Source organism: Myotis nattereri, assembly GCF_964212035.1.
Source record: "Myotis nattereri genome assembly, chromosome: 1".
NCBI classification, from domain to species: domain Eukaryota; kingdom Metazoa; phylum Chordata; class Mammalia; order Chiroptera; family Vespertilionidae; genus Myotis; species Myotis nattereri.
Genome location: NC_138075.1, coordinates 23,508,885 through 23,520,888, shown reverse-complemented (window position 1 = coordinate 23,520,888; position 12,004 = coordinate 23,508,885). Strand labels below are relative to the sequence as shown.

Sequence of the window (12,004 nt, the reverse complement as noted above, 5' to 3'; positions counted from 1 at the left end):
CTGACAATTGTCATCAGTTGGCTCAAATAAAATCTTCTTTTAAATCTTATATGTTGTAACTTCCTTCACATCTCTCACTTGTATCTCCTCCTCTTCGTCCTCATGTCAGTCATCGCCTTAGAACAGGAAGCTTCACCTTCACTTTCCCAAATTGTAGAAACAATCTACAATAGGCTTTTCCCACCTACTCATCTGCAACTTTTCTGCTAGAGCAGTCTTTTTTTAAAAAAGTCAGACCAGCCCTGGCTGGTTTGGCTCGGTGGATGGAGCGTCGGCCTGTGGACTGAGGAGTCCTAGGTTCGATTCCGGCCAAGGGCACATGCCTGGGTTGTAGGCTCGATCCCCAGTGGGGGGCGTGCAGGAGGCGGCCGATCGATGATTCTCTCTCATCATTGATGTTTCTGTCTTTCTATCCTTCCTCCTTCCTCTCTGAAATCAATAAAAATATATTTTTTTAAAATTCAGACCATATTTAGTGGCTCTAAGTGCTTATTAGGCAATTCCCAATTCTTACCAGCCAAATTAATTCATCTGTTGTAACAGAAATCCAAAGTCACGTGGCTTCAACAAGTTAGAAGTTTTTTTTCTCTCTCTGGACTTAGGTAATGGCTCTACAATATCAGGAATCCAGGTTCCTTCTGGTTTGTTACTTAGACATTCCTTACTATGTTGTCCTCAACTACATGGGCCAAGATAATTTCACTACCGTGTCAGAGCTAGCATGAAAAGGGAAATGGTGAAGGAGGAGGATGTGCCCTTTAAGGATACAACTCAGAAGGGTGTGTAAATCATTTTCATTCTCAGCCCATTGCCCAGAACATGACTATAAGTTCTAGCTGCAAGAGAGTTTGGAAAAGTGACTCTTTAGTTTGGCTGGCCTTGTGTCCAGCTAGAAGTGGAGAAGCTCAATTATTGTAGAAAAGGGGGAATGGATATTGGAGGAGCACCAGTAGTGTCTGCCATAAAAGGTAGTCAAGGTCTTCTGGACATTGACTCTTGCCTGCCTTTTTACCTTATCTCTTAGTGCAATGCTTTCCCACTTTCCCCTCTCCCCCCCGCACTCCCTGACTCTTGTCTCCTCTTTGCTTCAGCCATGCTACACTGTTTGCATTTCCATACATGCTCTGCTGGTATCTGTTTCTCTGCCTTTCCTCAGAATACTTCCTTAGCCTGAGATGCAACTGCCTCTCACTCCTCTCATTCCAACATACTCTGTTAGCCTGATCTGAGAGAATTTGTCTTTCAAGACTTAATTTAAGCATTTATTGAACAGCACCCCACCACTACCCAGGTAGAATTGATCATTCTTTTCTCTGCCGCCCTTATTTATATTCAGGCAGACTATAGTTATTGTACTTTTAAGCACATATTTACATTTATATTCTATTTCTCCTTGATTGCAAACCCTTTGGGGACACAGATGACATCTTATTCATATAGCCCTTGAATGTAGTGTAGTATCTGATAGGCAGGGGATTAAAAATGTGCACTAGATATTTACTGAATCAGTGAGTAGGTCCATAGCAAAAACATCTCTGTCCAGACTTTAAAATGTCAGGACACACTCTGAAAATATGACTGGCTGCTGGGTTTTTTTAACTTTTGTCAATCAGTTAAAATGATAATGCTAGCTCCAAGAATATTTATCAAAATCCTATATTATCTTGTTGATTGTTTCATAGTTTTTAAGTGATATTTTAATTCTAAACGTACTCTTGAAGATAGCTTGGAATTTATTTTTTTCCATTACAATTAGTGGACTTTTCTGTCTACTAAGGCACAGTGTTTATAATTGTGTTGTTTTTTTTAACGGTTCAGTACATCAGTGACTTGCTGCAGGAGTTGTATCGAAGTGAATTAGATAAAACTGATATGATTTCCAAAGCCTGTCCTAAGGCCTTCAGAGTACTGCCACTTTAGCATGCTGGTTCTAAGATACAGATATCTCAGGATTTGTTTAATGACTGAAAGAGTCATTGTTGTAAACAAATTCCAAGGCAAGATTGCCTTAAATATTCTTACATGGAGAATTTTTTTTCTGCTTTACTGTCTTGAGTAATATCTTTTGTTTTACTTGTAGATTTGATGGTCCTCGAAGATTTGAGGATTTAGGGTCAAGGTGTGAAGGACCGAGACCCAAAGGGCCTCGTTTTGAAGGAAATCGCCCCGATGGGCCAAGACCCAGATATGAAGGTCACCCAGCAGAGGGCACTAAAAGCAAATGGGGAATGATTCCCCGGGGGCCAGCATCTCAGTTTTATATTACCCCCAATACATCCCTAAGTCCTCGACAGAGTGGACCACAATGGAAAGGCCCCAAACCAGCTTTGGGACAGCAACAACAGCAGCAACCTAAGTCACAAGCAGAACCTCTTTCAGGAAACAAAGAACCATTAGCAGACACCAATAGTAACCAGCAGAAGAATTTAAACATGCAATCAGCTGCATTACCCATTGGTGCAGATGTAAAGGATGCCAAGGCGGCTCAGGCAAATGAGAATCTAAGCGACTCTCAACAAGAGCCACCTAAAAGCGAAGTCTCGGAAGTGCCCATAGAGCCTTCTAAATGGGACCAGAATTCTCAGAGTATGGAGACTCAAATGGACAAAACCCAAGCTGTTACTCAGCCTGTATCCCTTGCAAATAAACCTGTACCTACTCAATCTACTTTTCCCTCAGAAACAGGGGGTATGGAGGGAGGAGCAATAGTAGCAACATCATCATCATTAAACACAGATAATGATTTTAAACCTTTAGGTATTGGTCTGCCCCATTCAGAAAATAACCAAGATAAAGGGCTGCCTCGGCCAGATAGTAGAGATAATAGGTTAGAAAGCAATCAAGGCAGCAGCTCATCTTACAGAGGTCCTGGGCAAAGCAGAATGGAAGACACACAGGATAAAGAACTAGTAAATAGAGGTCGAGGCCAGGTAATCAGCTGTGACCCAGGGTTGGTCAAGCAAGAAGACTTTCACGATAAGGTGATGGGTAGAAGAGAAGACAGTCGAGAGAAGATGAACAGAGGAGAAGGCAGTCGGGACAGAGGGTTGGTGAGACCAGGAAGCAGTCGGGAGAAAGTGCCGGGTGGTCTGCAAGGCAGCCAGGACAAGGGTAGAGCTGGCAGCCGAGAAAGGGGACCACCTCGGAGGGCTGGAAGTCAGGAGAGAGGACCCCCTCGAACGGCTGGGAGTAGGGAGAGAGTACCACCTCGAAGAGCTGGGAGCAGAGAGAGGGGGCCCCCACCTCGAGGGCCTGGCAGTCGGGAAAGGGGACTGGGAAGACCAGATTTTGGTCGTGACAGAGGTCCGTTTAGACCAGAACCAGGTGATGGTGGGGAAAAAATGTATCCATATCACCGAGATGAGCCTCCTAGGGCTCCATGGAACCATGGAGAAGAGAGGGGGCATGAAGAGTTCCCACTAGATGGTAGAAATGCTCCAATGGAACGAGAAAGACTTGATGATTGGGATAGAGAGAGATACTGGAGAGAAAGTGAACGTGACTATCGAGATGATACACTAGATCCATATAACCGAGAGGACAGGTTCTCAGCACCACCATCTCGATCGCATGATGGAGATAGACGAGGCCCTTGGTGGGATGATTGGGAGAGAGATCAGGATATGGATGAGGACTACAACAGGGAAATGGACAGGGATGTGGATCGGATTGGAAGACCCATGGATATGTATGATAGAAATTTGGATAATGAGTGGGACAGAGATTATGGGAGACCACTGGATGAACAAGAATCACAGTTCCGTGAACGGGATATTCCATCTCTTCCACCTTTACCACCCCTCCCACCTCTTCCACCTTTGGATAGATATCGGGATGATAGATGGAGAGAAGAAAGAAATCGAGACCATGGGTATGATCGAGATTTCCGTGATAGGGGTGAGTTGAGGATCCGAGAGTATCCAGAAAGAGGAGATACGTGGCGGGAAAAGCGAGATTATATTCCTGACAGAATGGACTGGGAAAGAGAACGGTTATCAGACAGATGGTACCCATCTGATGTGGATAGACATTCCCCCATTGCGGAACACATGCCCTCCTCACATCATTCTTCTGAAATGATGGGGTCGGATGCAAATTTAGACTCTGACCAAGGCCTTGGAGGGGTAATGGTTCTCAGTCAGAGGCAGCACGAAATCATTTTGAAAGCTGCACAAGAACTGAAAATGCTTCGGTAAGTTGACTACTTAAGATCATTTCTTTTAGTCAAAGCCACATTCAGACTGCTTTTTAAAAATGTGATGTATTTGAATGGAATTAATTTTACTTCAAGTTCTTATCACGTAATTATAATTATATCTCTGGTCATTCCGTGCTGTTTTAGGATTAGGATGGGTATTTAGTAACTGTGTTAATTATAAACTTATGTTCTGAAATGTGAAAATTTGATGGCCATTCTTGGCTTTTATAGATGTGTTGCTGACATGCCATGCCTGTGCATGTTTCAAGTGTCAAACTTCAACTTTCTAGTGCTCTGGATTTCAGAGCTCATATGTAACATCCTGTTTTTCCCCAGGAGGCAGTTTGTTCTTCTGTATTAGATCTGATAGACTTCATATTCATTAATCTTTGACATAACTTTGGAAAATGCTGTAAGGACTCATATTTGTCTCTGTTGAAGCTAAGAATGGTTTACCTGGAAGCATCCTCAGATTTGTCTAACCATTGATACTTTCTTTTGGGGATGTTTTATCTTTCCTTATAATTAGAAGCTGATATCTCTACTTGAGGATGTTATTTATACATAATCAAGTATTTTCTTTGTGAGATGGAGAATAGAATTTGGATTTCTTAACTTACAGTCAACTTACTATGTATGTATAGGTATCTGCATAATGCTTCCCATGTAGTAGCAAAAGCTAACATTTATTGTATGCTTATGATGTGCCAGGAACTGTGTGCTTTGTAGCTTTGTATAAATTGTTTCATCCTTAAACCAACTGTATGCTAAGATAAGAATTTAGGCGTCATTGGCAGATTGTAAGTTTTTTGAGTAGTTTCTTGGGAATTAGCTGTGTTTTGAGAAAATAAATTAATGGTTAGTTTTTGATATATTCCAATGTATTATGTTTCTTTCATTATTCAATTCTGGTCTATATTTGTGGTTTACACCAATTGAAATTATATCAAAAGCTTTCTATGAGGTTTAACTTTTCCAGATTATTAATAGTGTGGAAAGCATACCCTAGAATATTTAACTACTATACAACTCACTTTTAAATTATAGACGCCTTTAATTTAACAATCTTGTGTGCTAGTTACTGTGCTAGTAATTTAGCATATATTATCTCAATCCTCCTATCTCAAATCCTTATATCTCAATGGCCTGTAAAGAATAAGTAGTAGTATTCCCACTTCATAAATGACACTGAGGCTCAGAGAGTTTAAGTCCACTTGGCTAAAAAGTGGCAGATCCAGAATTGGAGCATAGTCTGTCCAACTCTAAAATCTATTTTGTTTTTTGAAAACGCCAAGCTGATTGGTGTTGCTAATCTGCCAAAGTTTCTTTCCTTTTCTTTTAAAAGTTTCCGTTTCCTTCCATTATCGCTTTGCAAAGAAACGCTGGATAAAAAGTGCTTCTTCATCATTCTTTTTTTAAAGCTCTTTCTAGGCAACAAAAACATAATTAAACGAAACATATGAAATGATGAATAAAAGTGGTCATAATTGAATACAAATAAGCTACATTGTGTTGGTATAAAGTCATGATTTACACAAGGCATAAAATAATATTTTTATATACTTGACCCTTATTTTGTATCCATTTGGATCACTACACTTTACAAATGCAGGGAGAATATTGTAAAAGGTGGGGAGAGGTTGCATGTGTTTAAGGTGGTCATTGTAAGGAAAAGGTAAAAGGAATTTGACCAGACATTTAAAGAAAAACTTGAAGTTACATAATTACTCTTTAGGAATATAAAGTGGTGTTTTCAAAGGTGTAGACTGACCATTGTTCTCACCATATACAGCAGAGGCAATTAACTAAAATACCCACAGGAAGCTGACAGGTAACAAAAGTGAGTGAAAGTGGCACAAGGCCTTTGTCTAAAGTGGGCAGCCACTACACTCAGCTAATTGTTGGCATGTGGGGAATATAGGCCCATTGTTACCAAATCTCTTTAACATTTGAATTTCTATATGAAATATTTTGCTTTGTAAATAAGGGCAACTAATTCAGATTTTGAAAACTGATGTGAACACCAAATTCAAAAAAACCTTCCCAGCCCATATTTGGTCCATGGGCCACCATTTTGCAACCTCTGGTCTAAATAAAGAATATTGAACACACAAAAAAAATGGCAGCTTTTGATTGGATGAAAGAAAAACATGACAAGTAAATGAAATATTAGAATAGACTAATGAGGTGCAGGTTGTAGCACCTGTCCTTGAAGATCTTCAATAATTTATAATTATTTATAGGTTGTAGATGTCTGATCAGTTAGCTACATCAAGGCAAGAGAGTGGTGTTACCCTGGAGGTGCTCTGTGAGCACTGTAGAGGGTTTTAGAACAAGATTCTTAGGTCTCTTTGTTCTTCTATATTAATTGTAATCATTGAGGAATGGAGTAGACATGCCTTATGTACAATGGCAATTTTATTTGTTTACAGGGAGCAGAAAGAACAGCTTCAAAAGATGAAAGACTTTGGGTCTGAGCCACAGATGCCTGACCACCTACCATCCCAGGATTCGAGATTGCAGAATACACCTTCAAGACCTGGAATGTATCTGGTATGGGAAAATGTGTGCTCGGAAAATGCAGTGGTTCCTACTTTGTATGTTTGTCTGTCCTTTAATCTTTTGATATATGAAGCAAGTATAAATTTTTTCTATAGAAAATAGAAATTCTGCCCTGGCGGATTTGACTCAGTGGATAGAGTGTCAGCCTGCGAACTGAAGGGTCCCAGGTTCGATTCCAGTCAAGGGCACATGCCCAAGTTGTGGGCTCGATCATCAGTGGGGGACTTGCAGGAGACAGCTGATCCATGATTCTCTTTGATTCTCTCTCATCATGGATGTTTCTATCTCTCTCTCCCTCTTCCTTTCTCTCTGAAATCAGTACAAATATGTTTAAAAATAAAATATGATAGTCATATCAACTGTGCTTCTAAAAAAAAGTAAAAAATAAATAAATTTTGTTCAGCCTGTGTGGCTCAGTGGTTGAGCATCGATCTATGAATCAGGAGGTCATGGTTCGATTCCCTGTTAGGGGTTATGCCTGGTTTTCAGGCTCTATCCCCAGTAGGGGGCGTGCAGGAGGCAGCCATCAATTATTCTCTCTCATCATTGATGTTTCTCTTTCTCTCTCTCTCTCTCTCTCTCTCTCTCTATCTCTCTCTCTCTCTCTCTCTCTCTCTCTCTCCGCCCTCTCCCCCTCCCCCTTCCTCTCCCCTTCTCCCTTCCTCTCTGAAATCAATAAAAATAATACATTTTTTTAAATGTAAATTTTTGGGAAGGTAAAAGGCTAATAGTAATTGACTTTTGAAAATCTTAAAAGTATGGTCTTTTGATAAGTAAACCAAGCATACATTAATGAATGCCTTTGTATCAAGTTCTTATTTTAGATAACTTCTTAAAAGTATTTTAAACTCCCAGAGTGGAATACTTAAGTTAAAGAATAAGGACTTTAAAAAAAAAATATGTTTTTGTAGATTTTAGAGAGGCAGGGAGAGGGATAGAGAGATAGAAATATCAATGAACGAGAGAGACATTGATTGGCTGCCTCCTGCACACCCCCTACTGGGGGTTGAGCCCGTAATCCCGGTATGTGCCCTTACCAGTGATCAAACTGGGGACCTCTTGATTCATGGGTTGATGCTCAACCACTGAACCACACTGACTGGTCTTGAAGAAGGACATTTTTGTTGTATTTTGTTGTTGTTGTTGATCTTCACCTGAGGATATTTTTTCGTTGATTTTTAGAGAGGAGTGTAAGGTAGGTGGAGAGAGAGAGAAACATCAATGTGAGAGAGAGACATCGATTGATTGCGTCCCACATGCACCCTGACCAAGGCCAGGGATTGAGACTGCAACTGAGGTATGTGCCCTTGACCTGAATCAAACGCAGGACCCTCAGTCCATTGGCCGCCGCTCTGTCCACTGAGCCAAACTGGGTAGGGCAAGGACATTTTTAATGATTCTTGTAATATAGACAGTGGCTCTCTAAAATAGCTGTATGACATCTGTACTGTAGCTCTGCAAGCATCACTTATTTAATGTATTTGGTAGATATAATAGTTTTAATAAAATATTTTAATATGCATTTTGATAATTAGTGAACAAATGTTTTTCCATATTTGTTCACTATATTTCTTCTTGTAAATGTTCTATTTTTGTTCTTTACCAATTCACCTGTTTGATTCTTAAGGCTTTCTTACCAATTTATATCATCCTTAATATAATATAGATATTAATCCTTTCTCATATAAATACTATAAGGGTGTTTTGTTTTCTATAAATATATCTAGTGCTTTCACTATATAGTATGAAAAAAAACACCCACTTTTTGTTTTATTTGTAGACAATGGTCCCAGGAGTTCCTAACATATTTAAAACATGTCTGGATAGCTGTACTACAGACATAATAGCTTTGTCCTACATAGGCATTTTCTTTTTCTTTTTTTTTTTGTTGTTGTTAATCCTCACCCGAATATATTTTTTCATGGATTTTTAGAGAGAGGAAGGGAGAGGGAGAGACACAAAGAAACATCAATTTGAGAGAGATATATCAATCGGTTGCCTCCCACATTGGGGATTGAGCCTGCAACCAGGTACATTCCCTTGACCAGACTCAATCTTTTGTAACTGGCTTGTTAGCTAATGTTTTTAAAATTCATACATGTTGTAGCATAAATCAGTACTTCTTTTTATTACCAAGTAATAATATATAGTGTGGATATACCATGTTGTGTTTATCCATTCACCAGTTGATGGACATTTGGGTTATTGAATAATCCTATGAATATTTGTGTGCAGGTCTTTGGGTGGACATGTTTTTCTTGGATAGATACCTAGGAATGAAATTGCTGAGTTTATGGTATATTTATGTTTAACTTTTTGAGAAGGTGTTAAAACATTTCCCAGAGTGGCTGCACCCTATTACATTCCCACTAGCTATCTAAGAGGATTCTTATTTTCTACATCCTTGCCATCGTTTGTTATTATTATCTTTGTTATCAATTATAGCCATTCTACTGGGTATGAAATAGTATCTCATTGTGACTTAAATTTGCATTTCCTTAATGAATAATAATATTGAGTATCTTTTAATGTGTTTATAGGCCATTCATATATTTTCTTTGGGGAAATATCTATTTAATATTTTCCCATTTTTAAAATTATTTGTCTTACTAAGTTAGGAGTTTTTATATTCTGAATACAAGTCCTTTATCAGATATGTGATTTGCATGTGCAATTGACCATTGAACTGCATGGAGGTTAGGGACACCACACACATACACACCTCCCCTCTTGCAGTTGAAAATTTGAATATAACTTTTAAATCCCCAAAAACTTAAGTTGTCTTTTGGTATCTTCGAGGGCTTGGGAGGATTGGTTCCAGGATACCACCCCACCCCCCCCCCCACCCCGTTGATACTAAAATCTGCAGATACTCAAGTCCCCTATATTAAATGGCATGGATTAGTGCATGCACACACACACACAACCTGTGGACTCCTAGCCAAGCAAATCAAAAACAGTGTAGAGGAAAACTGGACAGATACTTGCAAAAAAAATGAAATTAGACCACCAACTTACACCACACACAAAAACAAACTCAAAATGGATAAAGGACTTAAACATAAAAATCTTAGAAGAAGCCATAGGCAGCAAAATAGCAGACATTTGTCGTAGCAAGATCTTCACCGATACAGCTCCTAGGCCAGTGGAAACTAAAGAGAAAATAAACAAATGGGACTCAAAATAAAAAGCTTCTGCACAGCTAAAGAAACATCAACAAAACAAGAAAGCCCACTGCATGGGAGATCATATTTGCCAATGTTATCTCCAAAAAGGGGTTAACCTCCAAAATTTACACGGACCTCATACAACTTAACAAAGGAAGATAAACAATCCAATCAAAAAATGGGCAAAGGACCTAAATAGACACTTTTTGAAAGAGGACATTCAGAAAGCCAAAAGACATGAAAACATGCTCAAAGTCACTAATCATCCGAGAGATGCAAATCAAAACAACAATGAGGTACCATCTCACACTTGTCAGAATGGCTATCATCAACAAATCAACAAACGACAAGTGCTGGTGAGGATGCAGAGAAAAAGGAACCCTCCTTCACTGCTGGTGGGAATGCAGACTGGTGCAGCCACTATGGAAAACAGTATGGTGTTTCCTCAAAAAATTAAAAATGGAACTCCCATTTGACCCAGTAATACCACTTCTAGGAATATATCCCAAGAAAACAGAAACACCAATCAGAAAGGATATGTGCACACCTATGTTCATAGCAGCACAATTTACAATAGCTAAGATTTGGAAACATCCTAATGTCCATCTGCATATGAATGGATTAGAAAACTGTGGTACATCTACACAATGGAATCCTACGCTGCTGTAAAAAAGGAATTCTTACCATTTGCAACAGCATGGATGGAACTGGAGAGCATTATTATAAGTGAAATAAGCCAATCAGTGAAAGATAAATCATGATCTCACTCATTTATGGAATATAAAGAACATTATAAACTGTTGAACAAAAATAGAGGCAAAGAAGCATCGAACAGACTGTCAAACTACAAGGGGAAGGTAGGGGAGGGGTGGGGGGGTGGGGTAAAAGATCAACCAAAGGACTTGTATGCATGCACAACCAATAGACGCAAGATACTGGGGGAGGGGGGTGATGAGGGCAAGTGCTGGGGGTAGGGGAGGCCGGGGGGAGGTCAATGGGGGGGAAAAAAGGAGACATGTACTATTATTTGTAATACCTTAAACAATAAATAAATAAACAAACAGTGTAGATATTTATTGGGGGGAAAAATTTGTGCATAAGTGGATCCACACAGTTCACACCTGTGTTCCTCAAGGGCCAATTGTTTTTTCTCCCTAATGGTGTATTTTAAAGCATAAAAGTTTTGAATTTTAAATGAGTGCAGCTTATTAAATTTTTCTTTTATGGATTGAAAACCAAATTTGATGTGCAAAAACATGGTAGAATTCTCATCCACTAAAGCTATTTACTCTGTTTTCCAGCCTCCAGGATCATATAGACCACCCCCTCCTATGGGTAAACCACCAGGTTCAATTATAAGACCCTCTGCTCCACCAGTAAGATCATCTGTTCCTTTGACCAGGCCGCCTATCCCAATACCACCACCACTACCACCACCTCCTCCTCCACCACCTCCTCCTCCAGTGATAAAGCCACACACTTCAGCGGTGGAACAGGAACGCTGGGATGAAGATTCTTTCTATGGCCTCTGGGATACAAATGAGGAACAAGGACTGAATTCAGAATTTAAACCAGAAACTGTAACTATTCCATCTGCTCCATTGTTACCACCCCCACCTGTTCACCCTTCCATTCCCCCTCCTGGCCCAATGCCTATGGGTATGCCACCAATGTCCAAACCACCACCAGTACAACAGACTGTTGACTATGGCCATGGCCGAGGTGAGTGATAGTGGTTAAGTTTGTATTTGGGATTCTAAAGGAATTATTAGCTTCAGCTTTGCCTTTCTTAAGCTTCACTCATATAGTATTTTATCCCTGATTTTGTTTACCAGATATGTCCACTAACAAAGTTGAACAGATACCCTATGGAGAAAGAATAACTCTGCGCCCAGATCCATTACCAGAAAGATCAACTTTTGAGACAGGTAGGAGTCCTAGAGAGATCAGTATTTTTAAAAAACTTTTAGGACCTAATTATCACATGTTTTTTCCCTTTGGTTAGATTATTTGGGCCTCTTTTTAATATAGTTAAAAGATTTATAAGTTGAAATTAGGACAACAGTTTCTACTAGTT

General features: G+C 39.5%; 1 protein-coding gene across 1 annotated transcript in view; it reads left to right on the top strand.

Annotated features, from left to right (window-relative positions):
• YLPM1 (YLP motif containing 1) overlaps window positions 1-12,004 on the top strand; it is a gene marked incomplete at its 5' end in the record, with an annotated part of 65,119 nt that overhangs the window by 31,062 nt on the left and 22,053 nt on the right. The window contains 4 exons of the mRNA XM_081086252.1: window positions 2,081-4,192; window positions 6,631-6,751; window positions 11,229-11,649; window positions 11,763-11,855. Of these exons, the coding sequence (XP_080942378.1) occupies window positions 2,081-4,192; window positions 6,631-6,751; window positions 11,229-11,649; window positions 11,763-11,855 (2,747 nt within the window). The remainder of the gene's footprint in view (window positions 1-2,080; window positions 4,193-6,630; window positions 6,752-11,228; window positions 11,650-11,762; window positions 11,856-12,004) is intronic.